This window comes from Rhinatrema bivittatum, chromosome 2 (assembly GCF_901001135.1).
Source record: "Rhinatrema bivittatum chromosome 2, aRhiBiv1.1, whole genome shotgun sequence".
NCBI classification, from domain to species: domain Eukaryota; kingdom Metazoa; phylum Chordata; class Amphibia; order Gymnophiona; family Rhinatrematidae; genus Rhinatrema; species Rhinatrema bivittatum.
This window is the reverse complement of record NC_042616.1, coordinates 795810647-795836775: the sequence shown is the minus strand read 5'-3', so window position 1 is coordinate 795836775 and position 26129 is coordinate 795810647. Positions and strand designations below refer to the sequence as shown.

The 26129-nt window shown below is 43.1% G+C and overlaps 1 protein-coding gene across 2 annotated transcripts in view; it reads right to left on the bottom strand.

Annotated features, from left to right (window-relative positions):
• The window catches only part of SLC45A4 (solute carrier family 45 member 4), a 213796-nt gene that overhangs the window by 51300 nt on the left and 136367 nt on the right, over nt 1–26129 (bottom strand). For both annotated transcript variants that reach the window (XM_029592117.1, XM_029592118.1), the window contains exons 3-4: nt 16661–16849; nt 11096–11275 (exon numbers count right to left, since the gene is read on the bottom strand). In XM_029592117.1, coding sequence (XP_029447977.1) covers nt 11096–11275; nt 16661–16849 — 369 coding nt within the window. The remainder of the gene's footprint in view (nt 1–11095; nt 11276–16660; nt 16850–26129) is intronic.

The following is a 26129-nucleotide window of genomic DNA, read 5'->3' as shown; positions in this document are numbered from 1 at the left end:
CACCTGGCACCAAGTGGAAAGTACTTTCCAGAGTGAACTGGATAGACTAGCTAGAATGACAGGCCTAGGTTTCTTCAATTACATGTGCACAACTTCCTGTGTGGTTGCAGCTCGGTTGCCCTCAATTCACAACTACTCTCGTTTATAGACAAGAACAATTTACAAGGATACAAGGGAGCTGGTGGGTTCAAGTGAGTAATGAACAGCTGTATTCAGAGAAAGCAAATGTTGCTTACCTGTAACAGGTGTTCTCACAGGACAGCAGGATGTTAGTCCTCACATATGGGTGACATCATCAGGATGGAGCCCAATCACGGAAAACTTCTAATTTCCAGAACTTTGACTGGCCCCTACTAGGCATGCCCAGCATGGCACTAACCCTGCAGCCAGCAGGGGTCCCCCTTCAGTCTTGTTTGAAAGCTACAGGCAGTGCCGAAAAATAAAACAAAAAACGTTACGAACCCAACACCGCGGGGCGGCGGGTGGGTTTCGTGAGGACTAACATCCTGCTGTCCTGTGAGAACACCTGTTACAGGTAAGCAACATTTGCTTTCTCACAGGACAAGCAGGATGGTAGTCCTCACATATGGGTGAGTACCGAGCTCAGGATGTCCGAACATGCACCAAATATACCCAAAGGCGTGCAACAGGCACAACAACTGGGGCAGAATTTGGTAGAGGACATCCTGAATCCCACCGGGCAGGCAGAAGGGTGTAGGTAAGTTGCGTTGTAAACAGGTTACGAAGCACAGACTGGCCGAAGATGGAATCTTGTCTTCTGGCTTTGTCTAAGCAATAGTGGGCTACAAAGGTGTGGAGAGAACTCCAGGTGGCAGCCCTGCAAATGTCAGGAAGCGACACCAATCGTAGGTGTGCTGCTGAAGTCGCCATGGCCCTCACAGAGTGTGCTTTAACAAGGTCTTGGAATGGAATGCCTGCTTGCTGATAGCAGAAGGCTATGCAGTCCGCCAACCAGGAGGAGAGAGTCTGCTTACCCAGAGGCTTCCCTAACTTGTTAGGGTGGAAAGAGACAAATAATGGAGTCCTTTCCCTGTGGGCAGCTGTACGGTCTAGGTAAAATGCTAGAGCCCGTTTACAGTCAAGGGTATGCAGAGCCTGTTCTCCTGGGTTGGCATGGGGTCTGGGAAAAAAGGTAGGTAGTATGATGGATTGATTAAGGTGAAAATCCAAAACTACCTTGGGTAAGAATTTCGGGTGACTGAGGAGTACCGCCCGGTCCTGCAGAGGTTTAGTGTAGGGTGGATATTCACTAACTCTGCGAGCTGAAGTGATTGCCACAAGGAAAATCACTTTCCATGTGAGATATCGAAGGTCACAGGAGTGAAGAGGCTCGAATGGTGGTTTCATGAGCCAACCTAGAACCAGATTAAGGTTCCAAGAAGGGGCCGAAGGACGTAGTGGCGGCTTGATATGGTGCAAGCCCTTCAGAAAGCGTGTTACAAGGGGTTGTACTGATAAAGGGACATCCCCGACACCTTTATGGAAGGCGGCTACCGCACTGACATGCATCCTGATGGAAGAAGTCTTTAGACCTGACTCAGATGCCAGAGATAGTCCAGAAACTTCGGGATTGGACAGGAAAAGGGGTCAAGGGACTGAGAAGAGTACCCTGATGTAAACCTTTTCCATTTGTAAGAGTAAGATTTTCTCGTGGAAGGCTTCCGAGAAGCAATCAAGACACGGGAAACTGGCTCAAAAAGGTTAAGTGGCTGAAGGATTAACCTTTCAACATCAATGCCTTCAGGGATAAGGCATGAAGATTGGGATGGCGTAGGCTCCCGTCATTCTGAGTGATCTGAAGCGGGTCCTTTCCCAAGGGAATGTGCCTGCGGATGGAAAAGTCCTGAAGTATTGGAAACCACACTTGGCGTGGCCAGTGAGGTGCTATCAGGATCATGGTTCCCTTGTCCTGACGTAACTTCATGAGAGTCTTCGAGAGAAGAGGAAGTGGAGGGAATGCGTAGAGCAGACCAGTTGCCCATGAGAGGGAGAATGCGTCTCTGGGCTGAGAGAGTTTGCTGCGAATGAGAGAGCAGTAGTTCTCCACTTTGTGGTTTTATGGGGACGCAAAGAGGTCTATCCGAGGATATCCCCATTGTCGGAAGATGGAGTTCGCTACAGAGGGGTTGAGAGACCAATCGTGCGGTTGAAAGACGCGACTCAGTTTGTCTGCCAGGACATTATCCACTCCCGGTAACCAGGTAGCTCTGAGGTACATTGAATGGGATAGAGCTTCCGCCCATATCTGTGCAGCTTCCTGACTCAGAAGGAAGGAGCCCGTGCCTCCCTGCTTCTTGATGTACCACATGGCCACCTGGTTGTCAGTCTGAATCAGGATGACCTGATTTGATAGGTGATCCTGAAAAGTCCTGAGAGCATATCTTATTGCTCGAAGTTCCAGGAAATGTATTTATTTGGTGTCTGGCTTCCTCTGGAGACCAAGAGCCTTGTGTCTGCAGATCGGCTACATGGGCTCCCCACCCGAAGTTGGAAGAGTCGGTGGTGAGAATGATTTGAGGATTTGGAACCTGGAAGGGCAATCCCTGGAGGAGATTGGTCTGATTTTTCCACCAGGCAAGCGACAGACTGAGTGCGTCCGTGATCTGGACAATGGCCGACAGAGGCTGAATAGCTTGAGTCCATTGAGAATTCAGAGTCCAGTGCATCAGTCTCATGGCCAAGCTAGCCATTGGTGTGACGTGGACTGAGGATGCCATGTGTCCCAGGAGGACAAGAAATTGGCGTGCAGTCGCAGAGTGTTGTGACTGCAGCTGGTGGGCAAGAGACGCAAGAGTCAGTGCTCGATGTCGAGGCAGGAAAGCCTTTGCCTGTAAGGTGTCCAAGTCTGCCCCAATGAACGACCAGGTTTGAGATGGGACTAAGTAGGATTTGTCGTAACTGACTAGAAATCCTAAGGAAATTAGAGTGTGTGTAAGGTTAGATTGAGGGACGACAGAGCAGTTTGCTGAGTGGGAGCCCTGACTCCTCAGGAAGGCTGCGACGACTACGAGGCATTTTGTAAAGACTCGTGGCGCAGACACTAGGCCGAATGGAAGCACTCTGTATTGATAGTGCTTGGGGCCTACTAGGAACCTCAGGTACTTGTGGTGAGCTGAACTTATTGCAATGTGGGTATATGTGTCCTGGAGGTCCAGAGAGCAGAGCCAGTCTCCTCTTTGAAGAAGAGGTAGAAGCGATCCCAAGGTGACCATCTTGAACTTTTCTCGCTGGAGGTACTTGTTAAGGGCCCATAGGTCCAGAATAGGACGGACGCCTCCCGATTGTTTGGGGATTAGGAAGTACCGGGAATAGAACCTTAGGTCTTGCTGAGAGTATGGAACGGGTTCTATTGCTCTTGACTGGAGAAGAAGGGAACCTCTTGATCCAGAAGAATGGAGTGATCAGATGTTCTCCAAGTCTGTAGAGGTGGGGAATCCGGTGGCAGGGCGAGAAAGTTCATATGGTAACCCTGAGCAATGATTGCCAATACCCATTGGTCGGATGTGATTGAATGCCACATGTTGTGGAAGTAGCACAATCGACCTCCTACTGGTATATGCGACAGAGGAATCTGGCTGTTGCTCTCTGGATGGAAGTCAAAAACTGGAAGCAGGTCCTGGTTGAGGAGCTGTTTGTGGTTTTTGTTTACGGGCTTGACGAGACTGCAGTTTTTGATAAGGTCTTGTGGCACGGGATCTGGTAGGTGGCGGATAAGACTTCTTCGGGCAGAAAAATGATTTCTTAGAGTCCTTTCTGAAGGGCTGTTTTGAGAAGTCGGAAGGCATCAAAGAGAGCTGTCTTAGGGTTTCATGATGATCCTTTAATTCTGCCACAGTCCATTGAATTGTTCGCCAATCAGATTAACTCCGATACAAGGCAAGTCGGATAACTGGTCTTGCACTTCTGGGTGGAGGTCAGAAGACTTGAGCCAGGCCCAATGTCTCGCCGAAATAACAGCTGCAGACACTCTAGTAGAAGTGTCAAAGATGTCATAAGATGTTCTAATCTCATGCTTGCCTGCCTCAAAACCCTTATTGACTAGGGTTTGTAATTCTTGAAATTGCTGAGGCAGAGATTCTGAGAAGTCCTGTATCTGCTTAAAAATGACCCTGTTATATTGGGTCATAGAAAGCTGATAGGCGGCAATTCGGAAGATGAGCATGGCCCCTTGGAATACTCGGCAACCAATGTTATCTAGGAACTTCTGTTCCTTTCCAGGAGGAACAGACTAGTGAGGTTTTGACCTCTTTGCCCTTTTTTGTGCAGACTCTACCACGACCGAGTGGTGATCAAGCTGTGGTTTTTGAAAACCTGGGGCTGACTGCACCAAATAGGTAGTGTCAGCTTTTCTGACACTACCTATTTGGTGTACTAGAGCAATTGATCCAGGATGTTCCCAGTTCTTCTTGAGGAGATCAAGAAGGACCTGATGGATGGGAATAGAGGTAATTACCTTGGGTGCATCCAGGAATTGGAGTAACTCCATCATCTGGTGCCTATCATCCTGTTCCGTCTGTAATTGGAAGGGAACTAATTCAGACATTTCCTTCACAAAGTTTATAAAGGAGGTCCTCTGGAGGAGAACACTTCCTACTCTCAGTGGATGAAGATGGTGAAGGTAAATCATCGGTGTCTGCTGAGGTATCATCACCCCAGGAATCATAAGGATCAGCACCTGCTCCTCTAGGAACTAGAGGGGGACAGGGTGGTTGGATACCTGAAGGTCCCGGTCTAGGCTCCGAAGGAATCTGAGGAATTATCAGGGGCACCGATGATGGCATAGATGGAGGACTGTGACACCGGACGTATCGGCACAGATGGATGGGTCGGTGGTGAGGGACGTATTGGCATCGATGGCTGAGGCAGAACTCCCGATGGAGGAATGCAGAACGGTGTTTCTCCTCCCGATGATGCTGTCAGTGGGGAGGGCATCGAAGCCATCGAAGACCCGGGATCCATTGGTGGAAAAGCGCTTCCATCCTGGATAGCAGCGGTGCCAGCGCTGCCGGAATCGGGTCGATGATCGGTTCCACAGGCAGTGCCGGTGTCGGAGGAACCTGAAGACGTTGCATCGCCTTGTCGATGGCTTCCTGAACCATTCGGTCCAGTTCTTCTCGGAGACCTGGAGCAAGCAGCCCTGGCTCCGGAACAGAAGAAGGAGACAGAGGCATAGCCAGAGGGACCACCGTTAAAGGCGGAGTCACGGCTCCCGATCCGGTGAGGGTTGCCTCGGTGACTCAGTCGCAGGAATGGTCGGTGCCTTTCCTGGACGGGGTCTCTTCGACAGATGCGCGGATGATGGCGAGGTCGATGATTTCGCTCCCTCGATGGTCCGAGTCTTATAGTGTCGATGGCGATGTTTTTCCCTGCGATCCCCTCGATCCTGAGGGGGAGTAGAGGGTGTCGATGGCAGAGAAGTCGTTGATGCCGGTCGGTCACCGGTCGGTGGTCGATGCTGGCGCAAAGTTGACTGTACCGGTTCCTACGTCGATGCAATGGACGGAGTCGGGGTTTGAGCACGGAAGAGAAGTTCCATCTTCTCCATTCTGGCCTTGTGACCCTTGGGTGTCATTAGGGCACATTTGGCACAGGTGAAGATATCGTGCTCAAGTCCTAGGCACATTACACAGATTTTCTGGGGGTCTGTGATAGACATGGTGCGGGTACAGTCCGGGCACCGACAAAACCCCAACGCCATGGCCATGGAGGGACCCCTGTGGGGCAAATTAACTTTTAGTAATTTCTGAAGAAAATTCTGAAGAAAATTCCTGTCAGGAATCTCTTCAGAGCTCCTTTACCGCGAGGCTACTGCTGCACAGAAAAAAGAAGACTGAAGGGGGACCCCTGCTGGCTGCAGGGTTAGTGCCATGCTGGGCATGCCCAGTAGGGGGCCAGTCAAAGTTCTGGAAACTTTGACAGAAGTTTTCCGTGATTGGGCTCCATCCTGTGATGTCATCCATATGTGAAGACTATCATCCTGTTTGTCCTGTGAGAACATCTGCTACAATTAGGCAACCATCAGGCAGGCTCAGTCACAGGGCTGCTTTCAAATAAAAATTAAGAGGTTTGGGGGGGGGGGGGGGGGGGAAGATGGAAAGAGGGAGGAGCAGGGTATCACTCACCTACAGGCGAAATTCCTCCTTTCCTTTTTTTTTTACCCCAGAACATTCAAAACTACCACCAGTAGTTTCTACAGTGCTACTACATGTACACAGCACTGTATACATACACATTAAGAGACCATCCCTGCCCCATGTAGCTTAGTCAGTCAGGAAAGACAAGAAAAATGAGAAGTTAGGAAATGAATGTTATTATAGAACCAAAAAATGACTAACAAGGTTATAATGAGGAAGAACCAGATTTTAAGAATTAAAAGCAATCTCAAAAATGTGGCATTTCAAGTGAAATCTTAATGTGGCCAAAGAGGGATCATGACAGATCAATTCAGAAAGGCTAGCTAGGTATATTTATTTATTTTATTTATTTATTTAAAACTCTTTTGATATACCGATGCTCAAGACTAGTGTCTTATTGTACCGGTTTACATTGAAACAAGGGGTAACCAATTAACTAGGAAGATAAAGTTACAATGAACAGGGGTTTACAGAGTGGGAGAGTTGAGATCAAAAGCATACGATTAACATATCAAAGTGAAACATAAAAGTTTAACATAGGGATCGAATGTGGCAAGCTTTGACAATAGCTTAATCTTTAGGTCTATAAAACTGCAGGCACGAAGGTGGGAGCGGATCTGTGAAAATGAAGTGCAGGGCTGTGCTGTTAGAAGGGTGTCCATCAAGGGAAGGCTTGAGTGAACAGCCACGTTTTTAGTTTCTTTCGGAATGAAAACAGGCATTGTTCTAGCCGGAGTTCCGGGGGAAGAAGGTTCCAATGATACGGTCCGGCCGTGGACAAGGTTCGTTTCTGGATGGAAGTGTGACTAGAGGCTTTGTTAGGGGGGGGGGGGTTTGGAGCATTCCTTTGTAAGCCGATCTGATCGGTCTTGTGGAAAAGTGAAGTTCGAGTGGTATTTTGAGTTGTAGAGTAGATCGGTGATAGATGTTTTTGTGGATGGTGGATAAGGTCTTAAACATTATTCTGTGGTTAATCGGTAGCCAGTGTAGGCTTTTTAGGATTGGTGTGATGTGGTCCTTGCGCCGAGAGTTAGTGAGGATCCTTGCTGCGGTATTTTGAAGCATCTGTAGTGGTTTCGTGAAGGCGGCCGGAAGGCCAAGGAGGAGCGCGTTACAGTAGTCTATCTTTGAAAACAGTATGGCTTGTAGTACTGACTGGTAGTCTTGAAAGTGAAGGAGAGGTTTTAGTTTTTTCAGGACGTGAAGCTTATGAAAGCATTCCTTGGTGGTGGTGTTTATGAATTTTTTGAGGTTCATTCTGGTGTCAAGTGTGGCATATGTATATGATGTAGCAAGTGGAACCTCAAGCTGAAATCATAAAATGTGCCCCAGGAGGGAAGCAGTTGGGTTCTACCCCTTGAAAAGGCTAAGGAAGATAATCCCAGCTTATTATCCCAATGAATGTATGCACGCTCACAGCACAGCCTAACACCACACTGCATGTAAATCCCCTAAAGGGAAGGAGCTTGGATTGCCCCACATACCTTGCCTAAAGTCAATCCTGTCTGACATAAGACAAATAAATGCTGGCTGCTACCCAATTAGAAAGGGAATGTTTTATCGCCTCATTACCAGGTACACTAGGATCAAAAGAAACAAAAAGAGTAGGGTTGACTTTTTAAGGCTCCTGATAGAAGGTGGCAGCTCTTTTATAATCAAAAGTATGGCTAGCTGCTGCACCCTAGGGAAAGGATGTTCTTAGGACTATTAATTGATTATTTGGAAAATCAACACTACCTTGGGCAGAAATCTGGGATGCGTGCAAGTCACCAATTATGGTTTTAACGATTGCAATATCATTAAAGATTTGTAAACCGCTAGTGGATACATCACTAGGTCCTGGAGCTTACTAATGCTGCTGGCTAAAGTGAAATCTGAGGTGCTGCTGGCTAAAGTGAAATCTGAGGTGAAATGAAAGATGTGGCTGATGTTCAAGACGTTTTTCTGTGTAAGTGGAGACGTAAGGTCTTGCAAACTTCCCCCATTTTAAAACATGACTTTGTACTGGATTCCCTTCTTGAAAGACTTGAGAAACCTAATCTGAAAACCCGGTGACTGCATTATATCCCCTTCAAAATCCAGGTTAGAAATTGGATGATGGGAGTAAAGCAATGATGCCCAATTTTGTGTAATTAATGTTGAAGACTAACATGATTGGGATCTACCTCTCAGGAAACCAAGTCAGCCTCCATCAAAAAGGGGTTAATAGGTATCGCAGTTCCCTGATCCCCTCTCAATTTTACAACTGTTTTCACTACTAGGGATATCGGCAGTTATGCATTAGAGAAGACCTATTCCCCCATCTGCAGACTGGTATCTTCCTGTTTAGAACTGCTGAAAACAGAGCCACCGTAGCTGTGCTCCACTGGACGAATCTTTTGTCTATTGTGTCCTGGGTCTCAAGACCACTTTTCACCTGTTTGCCAGGTCAGGGAAGAACAATGCCAAGTATATGACTCTTAGGACCACACCATGAGAGAGATGGCCCAGATTCACACCTTGATAGTTTCCTCGACTGTTCAGGTAGAACTATTAGGACAACTTTTTGGCCACCTGGATTTCTGGAAGCTTTGCGGGATATTTGGGCATAATGATTATTCTTGGAGGGTCAAGCGTGTGAAGCCTCTCTATGGGGGCTTTCCCAAGCCCAGGTTGGATGCATCTATGGTGGGAAAAAATATGGAAGATCGATTTCTTTATCAAATTAGAATGGAAGAGCCACCAAGATGGAGTCTTTGAGCTCCTCTGAAACACAACTACTATTCTGAAAACTCTGCGTGGTTTCATTCCACTTCAAAATCCACTACCCCCTTCTAATTTGGAGGCATACCATAGGAGTAATAGGCATCATGGAGGCTATTACAATGCCTTTTATAAACTTCAAATTCTAAGGAAACTTAAAGCTTTATCTAGACTCATTTCACTTCAGTACAGTACTGCAAAACTTCATACTGGCTTGTCTGGATTACTGCAATGCCATTTATTTAGGATTATCTAAGCCGACATTAAGAGCCTGGGGACTGCCCAGAACCCCGTAGCTAGAGTTTTCACAATAAGAGAGCATTTAACACGAGAGTTATACTCTTTACCTTGGCTGCAGATTGCCTAGAGGTGAACATTTTAAGTGCTGTCTCTAATACAAAACTTCGGGCAGTTATGCCCCTGTAATGGTTAGTGCTTTACTGGCAATATATAAACTATCTGGACACTTAGATCAGCAGATAAGAATCTTAGATGTCCCTACAGCTTGACAGGTCCTGCTGGAAGACACGTAGTCTGACTTTTATGGTGGCTGGCCCGAAGTTATGGAATGAGCTACCAGGTGATATAAGAACAGTGGATTATCAGTACTTTAGATGAAAGTTGAAAACTTATTTAAAGCAGGCTATGACGACTTATAGGTATTTTATTAGTTAAGGCAATAGCAACTGTTGGATATTTGGTTATTAGCACTATTCGAGAAAAAGAATCACTAATAGCCCATCTGTCAATTTGATCAATATTTAGTATTGTCATAATACATGTTTAATAAGTTGTCTTATCTAGGTTTATTGAATGCATTGATTTAAAAATATGAATGTTTTATAGTAAACCCCTAGAGTTTTTGGCAGTGGTTTATAAATACTTTTAAATAAATAAATCAGGCCCAGAATTCCTAACATGGACCAAGCTGAAGTCTGCTGACTGCATTCTCTCATTCACTGCAGCCACAATCCAATGTTCGTGGAAGACCCCATGGCCAGAACCCCAATGAACTCTAATTGAGGTGACAGCTTTAGACGAACTCAAGGTAGTTGGAATAGCTGATAAACCCCGGTGACATGCACTCAGTGGCTTGCAATCCGTTTTTCCTCTTCAGATGTACAGCTGATCAGCCAATTCTCCGGGTAGGGAAACACATGAACCTTGACATATATCTATCCATATCTATCTATATCTATATATACACACACACACTGAAAAAGCAACACTGAGAGCAGCTGCAAGCCCAGAACATGGAAATTTCACATATGCTTGGCAAAAACTTCCAAGCCTTTACTAGAAAGCTCGAATACCCTCCACTCAGTGCAACATGTGGTTACATGACTCAGTTGAGAGCGATGAACTGCTAACCTTTTAGGGAAACTGGGGAAGAAGAATTAGAAAAATCTTACAAGCAACTCACAAGCCCTTCAAAATATTATTCCATACACTAATTGTGCACACTAAATGCAGAAGAGCTTTAACAGTAGAAGAGCGGTGACATTTGAATATTTACATTCTTTTTAGTAACAACAGCAAGAGAAATTAGGCACATCCGACATTTGAGGGAAACACATTTGTGCCCACACTTAAGAATTTCAAGGGCATTTTCACATTTCAACTACAGCTCAGCGGGACACTGTTTCAGCAAAGCACTCTTTATTTTGTCTTTAGTTCATGTTTACCCAAAACAATGAACTAAACTGTTCCGTATGTCTTATCACTATCGTGCCAAGGCTATAGCTCCCAAACTTTTCCAACCTGGACTGACTTAACCAAAAAAAATTTTTTTAAGTCTATAAAAAAAAAAAAAAAGGGATCCACAGGGAATACAAAGTCTTCAAACTGCAAGTCAAATATTTCAAAGGTACTGCTACATAATTAAACAAACCTAGAAAACTGTTGCTTTGTTGTCTCTTGCAATTTGATGTTTTGGGTTGAAACACAGGACTCACTAATCAGCCGAGTCACTGTCTAAGGGCCTGAGTTCCAAGACAGATACTTGCCAGGTTCGGCCTCTGTTGGAAACAGGATGCTGGGCTTGATGGACTCTTGGTCTGACCCAGCATGGCAATCTCTTATGTTCTTATGACATTACTGTTAGCTCTGTCAGGTGATGCAATATCACTCAGGCTAATTCTTGCCCAATTAAACCAGGTCATTTAAAGCTACAAACTGATTTTTAATTTTTTGCCTACCAGCAGAAAAGGCGTGGATGTTGAGGGCCATATCTTGCTCTTCATTGTCTGCCACATCCAATAAATAGGCCCGGATTGGCCCCTCCGTTGCATCAGCACAAAAGTCCAACACCACCACGCCAAGCACAGTCAGAACTATGCCAATTGATTGCTTATCTGGAACATCTCCAATGGATAGACCTGGGAACATATTTTGAATATCAAGAAAGCCTTTCAGAATCTCTAGGTAACAAGGGGTGCAGACAATTAAAGGCAAGGTAAAATGAAAGACTTATTAAAAACACAAAAAGACAGAACACAAAACTTGATATTTACACTATGTGATTTACTGGAGCAGACAGCTCTTACTCTATAATTTTGCTGGAATCTACTGCCATTGTAGCACATAGGAATAATCTGATCCTTAGAGCTACATCCAGCGGCAGCTGCCTTTTGTACTAATTGACGTACTCTCTCCTTCTTCTGAAGTAGAACATGCATAAACATCACCAGAATCCAAAACGTGATCATTAAAGTCTTAATTACCATTGCTAAATTTGACTAGCTCAGTTAGATATGCCCATATCTTGAACAACTGAAGATGCACAAAAGCAAATAAAGTCTGTTCAGATCTGCATCTCAGTGTTGAGTTAAATCCAATAAAACTCCTAAGCTACTCATGGGGAAAATAGCTCCACCAGGCTCTAGTCTAATACCTGCGTCCAAATTCAAAATCCTTGTTCTAACCCAGGATCGGTGGAAATATTAGATGGACTTGGCGACCCCCTAGGGCACCACCGGCATGGTCTCTCCCTCTTCCCGCCCACATGGGCAGGAAGAAGGAGAGACCATGCCGATGCCAACGTAGGCGGGAAGAAGAGTGTGCCCTTGCTGCAAGAAGATGCGAGACCAGCCCGGGCCAAGCTGTGATGAAGAGCAGCAGCCACCGCCAGCCAGCATGGCCCTGCCCACTCAGGAAGCAGTAACGTCGGCCCCAGTTCCTGCTCAGCTGTAGGAAGCATCAGGCTGCTGCTCAGCTGTAGGAAGCACCAGGCTGCTGTTATTGGCCTTGTGCTGCCAGGGGAGGGGAAGTGAGTGGGAAAGCACGTTCATGTGTATTAGAGAGGGCATGTGTGTGTGTGTATGTGTGAGAGAGCAAGCATGTGAATACATATGTGAGAGAGAGAGAAAGTTTAAGAGCAACAACCCCTCTCCTCTCCCCCTGCTAATCCACAACAATCTCAGGGCATCTGGAATTCAAAAGATCCCAGGAATGGACAGCAGGGGATTTTTTTTTTTTCGCTTTATTAATTTTAATTGGGTGCTCTCTGAGGTGTCCTGTTTTTAAATAGTTTATTGGTATTTGGAAAATTTGTATAGCTTTTAAATTATGGATGTTCTATTCGTCAGCTGTTATGAAATATTTTTATTTGTATGGTTTTACTCTATTGTTAATTTATATTTGTTAATTTTATTATTTATGTTAAATTATTATAAATGAATCATTTATTTGTGTTTAGGGAAGGTGTGACCGGGGGAGGCAATAGGCTATAAGTTTCATCTAGGGCACCTAATACAATGCTGGCCCTGTACTAACCGACAGTATATCTATTTTTGGCAGGTTTCAGCCTCTATTCTTATCCAATCTGATATTGCTTCCAAACTTTGGATTAATTATTATTGACCTGTACGTTAGAAGTCTAACGTTGCACATCATCTGCCTAAAGATATGTGCCAAATTTCTGGAAGACATCATCCAATGGTTTCTTAAAAATATTTGGAGGCACTGGGCAATCTATAAGAAGGACGCCTTTCTATCTAGAGGTATCAATTGCCAGTGGAGATTAGATCATGAGCAATTAAACAATTAGCAGAAAGCTTAGCAGCCGAAGCTTTTAGAAGTATTGGGAGCAGGTTATTAAGAGTAACATCTCATTAGACCAGGGCTGGCAAGACCATTAGGCAGGACTAGGTGGCTGCCTAGGGTAACATCAACGGGCAGGGCACCACCGGGATATACGAGGGCACCATTTTCAAAAATGTGAAAGAAGGGTCAACAGGAGGGAGAGGACCATAACTCTCTCTATATACCATTTTCAGAGGGCACATTCAACTCAGGGTGAGGTTTTTTTTTATTTTTGGAGAGGGGGTGAAGCAGTGTTATATTGGTCTGCCTAGGGCGCTACAGACCTTTGCACCAGCCCTGCATTAGACTGACAGCAGACAGTGTTAAAGTTGTCCACAGTAAGTCATTAAGCCAATATCTTTGATCAGTTCAATTTTTTTTTTTATCTAATGGATTCATACATTCCAGTTCCCATGTCTTTTCCTGTCTGCATAATTTTATACTTGTCTTTAAGGATAAAACAGAAGTCAGATTCTGAGTGTCATGGCTGGAATAAGAATGTCCCTGGGAGATGCTGGTTTTAATCAGATAGATCCAGCCACTTTGAATTTGACTGGAATATGTGGATTATATATTAAAATATATGGATGGTGATCCATCCAGTTTGGTGGGTCTATCTGGGTGAGAACTTATCTTTTAGTGCAATTCCAGATAGCTTTCTAGAACAAGAAGAGGACTCCATTTTTATCTGTTTATCAGCAAAATACAGTGACCAAAATCCCGTTTACTTCTTGTCCTATCTGCAGGCCTTATCTCTTTTGCCTTCCTCCTCAACTTGCTTAATACCACTTCTTATTCACTTTAAAATTCTGACTCTAAAACATTCCATGTGCCAAAACAAACTAGAATCCTCCAATTCACGCTTCACTGCTGTCATATCCAATTATTTACTCATCTCTAAGCCCAACTCACTTTCCTATTTAGTCGGGGCTGTTGGCCTTCTTCCACTGTCAATACCAAATCGATTGATACTCTGTTGCGTATAACTTTTTTATACTTTTTTCTACTTCCCTTGTACAATGCTGGGCCACTATTTGTGCTCCAGAAGTAACAAAATACCACATTTTATTTATTTATTTTTTTTTAACAATGGCATGTAAATGGTAAACTCGGGAGAACAGTCATCTTCTCAAGAAAATCAGAAAAATAAAAAAGGTATATGCTGCTCCATTTCCAATTACTGTTCTTCTAACACTGATGTCCAAGGTATTGTCCGGAGTGGGATTCCCAATACAGCAGTGCCCAGGACAGCCTCCTAGATGTGTTTAAACTGAACCCAATACAATTCCAGTTTTTAGCTATAAATTAAGTGGTACTTATCCATATATAAGATAAGGAGTTTTATTAATAATTACTCGTGTTTTTGTGTGTCTAATTTTTACCAATGATTACCGTCAGGGAGTCACTGGAAATTACATTTTGAATAATCCATGCCAAAGTTGTAAGCTGAACATCGTGTTATGATCTATAACTAAACTCATATTACTGCCCTGTCATGACCTTCTTCCATAACAGTCATTTCATCTAAATGAGAAAACATTTTATAATAAAAAGTAAACAGGAATTAGTTCTCAGCAATCTTTATCTTGCCACATCTGAAAAGAAAGATCCTGCGACCACAATAATCCCACACCAGGATCCTGGTTCTCAGACGAAATGGCAAACTATGAATAATAAACTCTTGTTTAGAAACATTGATGGAGACAAAAGCAAAATCAGCTTCCCACATTTTTTTTTTTATTTTACATCAGAGGAACAGGTTCTGATTTTTTTTTTCAACAGTTCTCAGAAAACATCTATGCTGTTTGCTCCCATCCCAACCATCCCCCCCCCCACCCACTAAAAAAATACAAAAAAAAAAAAGCAAGAAGGAGATAATTTTGGGAATAATGCTGGAAACAGGATGTATTGTCAGATATGCATTAAAAAGAAAACGGATCACAACAGGAAATATTTCCCTGTGAACAGGTTCCTCCGGGTTTCCCATGTCAAGCACTGGCTAAGTATCTCCAAGCCCCATTGTGCTCACAGTGGAGCAGCCTCAGCTCAGAGGCCAGTAAACGTGTGAGCCTGAAGGTTCATGCAGTGGTAAAAGTACAGGTAACAGAGCAGGCTGCCAATCGTGAAAGTGAGCTATGGACCCAGGGAGACCAGGGTTCGAGTCCCGCTCCCTGTGACCCTGGGCAAGTCACTTTACCCTCCATTGCCTCAGGTACAAACTTGGACTGTAAGCCCGGCGGGGATAGGGAAATACCTACAGTACCTGCATGTAAAGTGCTGAAAAGCGGAATATAAAAATCTAAATAATGAACACAGTGGGGCTCGTGGGTTCAAGTCTTGGAGCCCACTTCTATCTCTCTCGCTTTAAGAAGGGCACAAATGAAGTCTCCACCAAGAAAAGAGAAAACAAAGTTTACAATATATTTCTAAAACTATTAAATATTTTGTAAGAATTAATTAAGGCTGCCGATCAGATGAAGATTTGATTTTCACTTATCAATCGGCAGACTCGACAATTTAGCTGGGGAAGTCCCTCCCCCATAGGCGAACACAACACAGAAGCCGGTGGCACCTTACAGGCCAGGGACGGCGAACTCCAGTCCTCGAGGGCCACAAAGAGGCCAGGTTTTCAGGATATCCACAATGAATATGCATGAGAGAGATTTGCATGCACTGCCTCCATAGAGACGGCTGAGGGGGGATATGATAGAGGTCTTGAATGAGTAGATGTGACTCTGTTATTTACACTTTCGAATAATAGAAGGAGTAAGGGGCATTCCATGAAGTTAGCAAGTAGCACATTTAAGACTAATCGGAGAGAATTCTTTTTCACTCAACGCACAATAAAGCTCTGGAATTTGTTGCCAGAGGATGTGGTTAGTGCAGTTAGTATAGCTGGGTTCAAAAAAGGTTTGGAAAAGTTCTTGGAGGATAAGTCCATTAACTGCTGTTAATCAAGTTTACTTGGGGAATAATCACTGCTATTAATTGCATCAGTAGCATGGGATCTTCTTGTTGTTTGGGTACCTGCCAGGTTCTTGTGGCCTGGATTGGCCACTGTTGGAAACAGGATGCTGGGCTTGATGGACCCTTGGTCTGACCCAGCATGGCAATTTCTTATGTTCTTATGCAAATCTATCTCATGCATATTCATTTTGGATATCCTTAAAACCTGGCCTGCTTGTGGCACTCTAGGACTGGAGTTCGCCATCACTGTTACAGGCTAACAGATTTTGAAGCCTAAGTTTTAGGACAAGAGTCTACTTTGCCATGTATTTGATGAAGGGGACTCGCCCTTGAAGGCCTATAAAAAGTGCCATCAGCCTCTGGGATTTTGCTACTACAGACTAACATGTCTCTCTCTCAAAGTTCAATCGTAAGTGAATAGTGAGACTCTACCCTATGTGTAATGGACAATGATTTCATATTTATGCCACATGTAATTGAATTTTCTATCCCCAAAACACTGGTCAATTAATATCAACAGGTGGTTTGAGGTCACCACTATCCCCTTCTCTCATGGCAGGCATGACCACTTGAGGATCAGAGCCTTCTGTCTGAACATTTAAGCTGATACTAAGTCATCTAATGTGCTAGCAATAATTATAGTATTAAGACATTTAATAGAGCAAACTGATATACAACAAAAAATAAAATAAAGCGCATGCCTCAGTATTTACCTATAACTGAGCCATTAAGGAAAAGTGCAACACCAAAAAGAACTCCAATGCAGAGGGCGAGAATGAAAGGCCGCCGTCGCCCCCAACTCAGCGTGCAGCGGTCACTAGCGGAACCTATCAGCGGGGTGAAGATCAGGCCCAGGATAGGGCTCAGAAACCAAGTGAGACTGTAGTACTGCTCAGGAAGACCTACAAGAAAAACAAGAAAACCATGTGAACATACATTTAGTCTGGCATTCCTTATGCTTAAGCAGGTAAGCTCATTTCTATGCCCAATAATCCCCAGTGATCATTTCTGTCTAGAGGCTTTACAATAAGATCTGTGTCCAAGCATGGGCAATCATTTAATGATTTGAAAAATAAGCACTAACAGAACAATTGCCTGGCACAGTGTCTAAGCTGTAGTAACACACAAAAGTTACTGATAACAAAATATTCTCCAATAAACACACAATGCTATTATTCATCTCTGCCTAGAGAGAATATTATGGGAATCTAGTCTGGGGATGGAGACTCACAGAGGCTATGCAAAGATAAAACTGAGCTAGAGTCCAACCGCAGTATAAATAGATTATAAAAAATAGTAGGGCTGAATATTTGCTTCGCCATTGGCGGCTGAAGGTTCTTCCCCATGCAAATGCCCTACCCCAATCATCTCTTTTCCAGACCCAATAATGCCAGCTCCTTCAATCTGTCTTCATAGGCCACAAGGAGTGGCGGAGTAACCCAGTGGTTAGAGCAGCAGGCTGCAAACCAAGGAAGCACCTTTGGTACCTAAATGTACTCTGTTTTGAAGTGGCTGACAAGTCCCAAAAGGCAGAATATAAATCAAACAGAATTTGTGTTGATCTACTCTAGCTTTCTTCAACAACGGGCAATAGAAAAATGACATCATTTGTCTTGCATGTGATTAAACTGCAGCTGATCTCAGAAGAGAACAAGTATCTTACAAAGTACATACAACAAGATACTACAGTAAATACATAAACATAAGACAAATAAAACCCAAACATGGAAACAGGTAAATATCAGCTGATGTGTACAGTCATATGGATATGCCCTTGCACATCAACAATTATGCGTTAAATAGTCTGAGTGCTTTGTGGATGGGCCTGGTGCTCAGGTCAACGCCATCTAAAAAAACATGCAGCTAATATTGCTTTCTTATTGCAGTGCATTGCATCAGTGGCAAGAGCACAATACAAGATTCTCACTTCAAGGGACAGGTTATCAGAAGGCCCGGATGGAGGTAACCTGCATGGAGCAGCAGTTATAGCCTTAAACATCTTGCTGAGAGTCTGGCTCTTTAACTACCGTAATTTACTATGTTTTGTTTCAGCGATCTTGTTAAACATTGGCTAGGGAATCAAAAGGGCATCCAGCTTACAACGAGAGTTGGCATGTACCACCCAGCAGTTATCAGTGCTCTGCTCTATGACTCGGAGGCATAACATTTTACCACTGTCACACCAAAAAGGCTTGATCGGTTACACACGCAGTACTTCTGCCTTTGCTAGGATTAACTGCCATCAGAAAGTCCCCAAAACACTCACGTACTGGAATAATTATCAAATCTTATCTGCTTTGGGCTCAGCTTTGCTGGACATCAAGTGCGTATGCCAGATAGCTGTCTATAAAACAATGTATTAAGTAACCTGCAGAGTGAACATGAGAAGCGGATCAAATGATTTAAAAAAAAACAAAAACCCGACACATCGAAAACTGAGCTCCAGCCACATTCCAACTGCACATGCTGATGGCAGGATGGACATTGCCACATTGTGGCACACGTGTGTACTCGCAAGAGCGGATTACTCATCTGCTGCTTGGTGGGAGAAACCATCATGGCTCAGTACAAGGTTTGCTTTATTTATAACCTTAGATCATTTTTCAATCATATTTAGTGTGTGGTCTACTCTCCCCCCCCCCCCAGTACTACAGCCGAGCCGATCCCTCCCAGATTTATATTACATACATAATATATAAGCACTTGAATTTTTCCTCCTTAAGAAAAGTACACTGAAATTAGAGTTTTATTTCATAATTGGAAATCTCATTTTATTGTATTATTTCAGTACCGGGAACCAAAAATTTAACCCTGTTCATGGTCCTTGCCACCTCATCCCAATTCAGCATCGATCACAACTTCATAAGTGTTCTCTCCAGTTCATCATCCATCAAACTTGATACAAAATTCTTGAACAATACTAAACTCAGGATTAACCACTGCATACCACTCAGACAGAGTCCTTTATAACTGCCAAAGAGCTGCCTCTGGGTCGCACTGCTGCTCGGTGCCTGCACATCAAGTGAGACAGGGTCGCAGGCCTCACGGGCTGCACTCAGGACATCCGAATACCATGGATAGTGAGGACTTATTTCCATGCAGTGGCGCCAATGTACAGGTGACTATGGGCTATAAATTGGATAAGTAAACTTAACTCATTTGCAATCTCAGGGTGTGGAGTTTGAGACTCCTTCCCTATCGAAATCTACTGCTAGCCCTTATCTACAAGGCCTGTCAGAGAAGACAAATTAAGTCTGTTCCGTAGGATTTACTCTTCATAAACCAGGTCCATTTTTGAACACTTTTTTTTTTTTAAACCATCTAGCAGCCTCAAAAAGGACCATTTGATTTATTGCTGAACTTGAGTACTAAAATTCAACTTTTGTGTTGATTCCCTAGGTCCTCTTTGCAGACAGGTGCCCTTTACCCTTTTCCAGTCCTCTGGGACTTCACCTGTCCCTCCGTGAGATCTCCAATTGAACGCCTATCAGTGCCTCCCAAATTTGAAAAGAACTGTTTTACAATCCTCTATTGTCTCTCCTCCCTCTGTCGCCCTTAGGGGTTTACAAGAAAGGTAGACTGGTGTCCAAAAATATAACGACCAACAGCTATCAAAAAGCACGGCTTCAGCCAGACTCTCTTCCCTTCTCCTTGGTCCTCATTTCTTATTCTCTTCTTTTTAGCAGGCGCTCGCTCCACTGTGTTCCTTCTCCATGGCGTCTTGTACCGTCCCGTACCTTGGCCGCTCTGTTTCTGGGCTTCTCTTTATCTTCTGGAGTTTGGCCTATTTTCAAGGTCTGGGAGATCCTTTGAGCTTCAGGTCACTCAAAGGTTTGCTCTTTAGCCAACGGTTTCTTGTCTTTGATTTAATACAGAGTGTGCACAGGGGGATCATTTATTTGCGCCCCCAACTCTTCTCCTGGCCTAGACGTCCCATCAGCTCTGATTTACCATCTCCCTAAGCTGAAAGGCAGTCTTCATTAAGGTCATTCTGAAATTTGGTGTTTCTTCCTTCTCTTCCTTAGAATCATGAGCACTTTCTCCCTAATTGCCATCTGCTTTTAAATCAATCTACCAGCACCTCCCCAGCTAATAGGCTGCTTCACCTTTGGCACCAAAGGTTTGCCCTCAACACCTACCAAGACCTTGTCAGACATGTTCCTTAAGTTGCAAAATTAAAAGAATAGTCCAAGAATAATGAGGAAAAGAGAAAGCTAAAGTGAATATTAGGAATGGAAGAAAGGCAAATTAATTATATTTGATATAAGCAATGACATTTTAGAATAATAAAAGTCACCAGTGTAGTAATTCTAGCAACTCCAGCAACGTTCCATTTTATGTATACTCATGAAGAACATAAGAATTGTCCAACTGGATCAGAACAAGGGTCATTCACTCCCATCCTGTTTCCAACAGTGGTCAATCCAGGTCACAAGTACCTGGCAAGATCCAAAATAGTAAATAGATCCCATGCTGCTAACGCCCAAGAATAAGCAGTAGCTTTTCCCCAGTCTAACTACCCTGTTTCCCCGAAAATAAGACATCCCCCGAAAATAAGACCTAGTAGAGGTTTTGCTGAATTGCTAAATATAAGACCTCCCCCAAAAGTAAGACCTAGCAAAGTTTTTATTTGGGAGCATGCCCGTCACACAGAACACCAGAGCATGCAGCTGTGATTTTTTTACCATGCAGGATTCACAATTAGTTGTCATCACAAACCAGCATAACCAGACAACTATTCAGAATATAATAAATGTTCATTTTTTTGTTCAACAATATATGTGAATTCTTCTTCATGGAAAAATAAGACATCCCCTGAAAATAAGGCCTAGTGCATCTTTGGTAGCAAAAATTAATATAAGACACTGTTATTTTCGGGGAAACAGGGTAGTTAATAACAATTTAGAGACTTCTCCTTTAGTAACTTGTCCAAACTTTTTTTAAACCCAGGTATGCTTACTGCCTTTACCATATCCTCCGGCAATGAATTTCAGAACTTAGCTTTGCATGGAGGGAAAAAAATAATTCTGCAGCTCTAAATGTGCCACTTAAGAACATAAGAAAATGCCATACTGGGTCAGACCAAGGGTCCATCAAGCCCAGCATCCTGTTTCCAACAGTGGCCAATCCAGGCCATATGAACCTAGCAAGTACCCAAAAACTAAGTCTATTCCATGTTACCATTGCTAATGTCAGTGGCTATTTTCTAAGTGAACTTAATAGCAGGAAATGGACTTCTCCTCCAAGAGCTCATCCAATCCTTTTTTAAACGCAGCTATACTAACTGCACTGACCACACAGTCTGGTAAATTCCAGAGTTTAATTGTGCGTTGAGTAAAAAAGAACTTTCTCCGATTAGTTTTAAATGTGCCCCATGCTAACTTCATGGAGTGCCCCCTAGTCTTTCTACTATCCGAAAGAGTAAATAACCGATTCACATCTACCCGTTCTAGACCTCTCATGATTTTAAACACCTCTATCCTATCCCCCCTCAGTCGTCTCTTCTCCAAGCTGAAAAGTCCTAACCTCTAGTCTTTCCTCATAGGGGAGCTGTTCCATTCCCCTTATTTTGGTAGCCCTTCTCTGTACCTTCTCCATCGCAATTATATCTTTTTTGAGATGCAGCGACCAGAATTGTACACAGTATTCAAGGTGCGGTCTCACCATGGAGCGATACAGAGGCATTATGACATTTTCCGTTTTATTCACCATTCCCTTTCTAATAATTCCCAACATTGTTTGCTTTTTTGACTGCCGCAGCACACTGAACCGACGATTTCAATGTGTTATCCACTATGACACCTAGATCTCTTTCTTGGGTTGTAGCACCTAATATGGAACCCAACATTGTGTAATTATAGTATGGGTTATTTTCCCTATATGCATCACCTTGCACTTATCCACATTAAATTTCATCTGCCATTTGGATGCCCAATTTTCCCAGTCTCACAAGGTCTTCCTGCAATTTATCACAATCTGCTTGTGATTTAACTACTCTGAACAATTTTGTGTCATCTGCAAATTTGATAGGGGTATTGTATTCCCTTCTGCCCGTGTCAAAATTTGATAATGAAGCAACCTGCCCTGATAGTAAAGGTGTTGAAGACACCTTCACTTTCCAAGGCTCACTGTGTTGATTGCATCAAGGATTTACGCACTAATGGCATCACTAATGGCATCACCAGCTGCTTCAGCAGTTCCATTGAGTGGTGCCTCTTCTTTGATGCCTGTTACTTGACCCTGAGGATTCAGCCTGTTCCGCCAATGGGAGAGATACCTTTGAGGAGCTCCTGCTTAATTCAATTCCTGGGGAAGCAGATGAGACTGTGTTTCAGGAAGACCACCAACTGCAGCTTAAGAGAGACTTATGCAGATCCTCCATGTTCCAGGCATGCGGGGATATCCATCTACAATAAAAGTTGGCCTGGGTGTGTTCTGATCCCAGACAGCAGTAGCAGAGTTCATGTTCATTAGTAATGAATGATTAGAATGATTAATATGTACTTAAATATCATAAGTCAACTTCTTGCTCAGATGAAATTAGTACTAAATATGGACAAATCCGTTTTTATGGTTTTAGACAGAAAAAATTTTAAATTAGAAAAAAAAAAGATAATTCTTGATGATCAAACTAGTTTTAATTTGACAGATATATCCAGGAACCTAGGATTAATTATTGATTACGAATTAAATTTTAAGTTGCATGTATCTACAAAAGTCAAAGAAGGTTTTAATAAATTGAGGCTATTAAAACGCCTTAAACCTTTATTATCATTTAACAATTTTAAGTATGTTTTACAAACATTAGTGTTTACAGGACTGGACTATTGCAATTCAACCATGCTGGGACTCCCTAGATCTACCCTGCGGCCTCTTCAGGTCATACAGAATGTTGCAGCAAGGCTATTAACAAACACGAAGAAAAGGGACCATATCTCCCCAAGTACTGAAATCTTTACACTGGTTGCCACTAGAGTATAGAATCAAACATAAAGCACTGAGTATGATACACAAGATTATATATGAAGACAAAAACAAATGGCTGAACTCTACCATTAAGCTTCATGTGCCTCAAAGGGATCTTAGATCCTATAATAAAGGATTATCATCAATACCAAACATAAAATCAGCACGCCTAAGTGAGGTCAGAGACCGGGCAATTTCGGTCGCAGGACCAAAACTTTGGAACAGCTTACCTCCAAAGTTGAGAATGCAGGAGGATTTGAAACTATTTAAGAAAGACCTGAAAACCTGGTGTTTCAAAGAAGCCTATGGAGCCGTGAGTTAACAGATCACTGACAGCTAGACTCCACACGAAACTTTTCTTATGCTTTTTAGTGTGTTCCTTTCTATTTTATGCCTTTTAGTACTATGTTTAACTTAATTATTCTTATTGTTTTATTAATTTTAATGTATTTCATGTTTCTTATTTGTTTTTTTAACCAATTGTAAACCGTAAAGATAGAATCATGTGTTCTGACTCACGGTATATAAGAAATGCATAAATAAATAAATAATAAAATAGTCTACCACAAATACAGTCTTTGAATCAACTCACCATAGATTTTTATGAAATGCTATGAAAATATTCTGTTTCCCTTTTTTTTCCTTTTAACTTTATGGAGTGTCCTTTAACCTTTGTAGTTTATAGACCTCTATTATACCCCTCCCCCAATCAGTCTTCTCTAAGCTTAACAGCCCTAACCTCTTTACCCTTTCTTTATAAGAAAGCCATTCCATCCCTTTGATCATTTTGGTCATGTTTCTCAAATATTTTTTAATAATTTCTTCATAAAAACTGATGGAACGTTATATGATAAAAAGGTAAAAATTAAAGTATATGGTAAAAAGACCAAACTGTGGAGGAGTTATACAGTAGAGACAGTCTGTGTAGGTTAATTAAAACAAGGGACAAGCAAAAAACAAACACACACATCCACAAGAGTTTTTGAGAGGAAACAATATCAGACAAAAACCTGAGTGGGAGTACATCCCAAATTGCAAAGTAGACTGCCAAAGATGGGTAGCGCTCACAAGGTACAAAACCACCAATAAAAATGGAGTGGGGGAGAACCTGGCACAGAGCTTAAGAGGGCCTAGAAGAAAACTCAAGAGTAAGAAAAAGCACGAAAAATGGACTTCCAAGATGCTATTCAAACAATGTCCATGCCTGATGTAAACTCAACCTTTATAGTCTTTTTTTCTAAATTTTCCTCATTTTATCAGTCTCATTTATCAATAGATTTTCTTAAATGTCCTACCTCTAGTCATTCAAGTCACATTTGATTGCATTGTGATCAATGTTACCAAGTGACCCCACTACAGTTACCTCTTGTACCTAATTCTGCATTCCACTAAGAATTAAAATCTAAAATGGCTCCCTCTCGTGACAGTTCCTAGACCAGTTGGCTCCATGAAGCAGTCGTTTATTGCAGCTAGAAACTTTATCTGCCTAGTATGTCCTGATGTGATATTTATTGGGTTTAACTGAAATCTATTCCTGTGCTGCCAAATTTGATAGCATTTCATCATCAGTCTGTTCGTTTTGGAGAGGCAGGCAGTAGTATATACCCACTGTTATACTCTTCTCTATCACACAATAGAATTTTCACCCATAAAATTTCTACTGTGCATTTATTCTCCTGCGTGGTATCTATCCAGTAGGACTATGCATCTCTAACAGGTCTCCAAGATGGCAACTGTGTCTTCTCTCTTCAGTCAGAATGTATAGCACCAACTCTCTCATCTTACTTTTTAGACTACTAGCATTAGCACAGACATTTCAAGGTACATTTTTTATTTGTATATACAACTTTCCTAGCAGTTAACAGGGACAACTTGAAATCTTTTAACTCAATCTGTTCTTTGCTTATAGGCACATGCAGTATCGAGGGAAGGGTCTGCCGCCGCCCCAGATGGTCATGTGACATCTCTCGCTCTCCCCATCAACCCAAGCACCACAAATTAACCACCACAAGCTTCCCCCATCCTCGTTCCTCCTCCTGTCTCATCCCTCCTTTCCTCGGTTCAAAACAGCCACCCTAACCACCGACTACACCGCCCCACCCACTTCCAGCATCCTAGGCAACTGCCTAATGCTCCCGCCAGCCCTGGGCACACGGGCTACCATTGTTTTTATTCAAACCCTATCAGGATGCTCTAACTCCCCTGGTTTTGGTTTATTTTTGTTATGTAACCTTCAAAGATATTGCCCTCCAATTGCGCTGCTGAGCACCTGCTGGCTTCCCAACTAATGTGCTAGCTTGAAAGCTGCTAGGGGTAGGGGAAGGGGGAGCCCATTCTTATGGAAGAGGCTCCCCCTTCCCCAAAATGTTGCCCAGTTAAAACTAAAGCTTTCTTCCCTGCACCACCATCCAATCCACCCATTGAGACTCTGGTGCTCTGCCAGTCTCTGGCGTCCTGCGTGATGAACGTACACAGTTAGCATAGTAATGACAGCAAAATAGGGCCAAATGGTCCATCCAGTCTGCCCCCATGTTTCTCTTAAGGGTAGTAACTGCCACACCAGGCAGTTATCCCCAAGTCTTATGACAACCCATACAAAATTATTGCGAGTGACACTTTTACAGGGTGATAATGCAGACAGTGCAGCTTGAAGGGCTTTGCTTATGCACTTGACTGTAAAAGCAGTCCTGTGCTTTTTCCCTTGTCTGCATATCTGTACCCCAGACCATAAAAGTCATGGTTCGTGATGGCTGTCGTCTGAATCCAATTCCCCTTTGTACCCTCACTGAAGCAGAGGGCGATGTTGCAATCGCTTCAAAATCAAGACTTATTGGTTAAAGGTAGTAATCCCCATGCCTTCTGTCAAGGATAATATCTACTGCTCCATGCAGGTTACCACCATGCTTATCAGTATCCCAGACCGTAAAAGTCAGAGCCCTCAGTTGTTATCTGAAGAGAATGCTATTCTGTAGGTTCTGGATTTTAACTTTCTACCTAAAAGCCTAGATTTGGCTTTCAGAGCTTCCCCTCACACCTTCCCAAGTCCTTGATGACCACAACAGCTGGCTCCTCTCCAGCACGGTCTAAAATCCTAGCTAGTTGACGTGGGAGGTCCACCACCTTCGCATAAGGCCACCCAGCTCTCTATGTACCTAATGATCGAATCAACTATGAAAATTGTCCTAACCCTTCCCTCCAGGGCACAAGCCTTGGAGA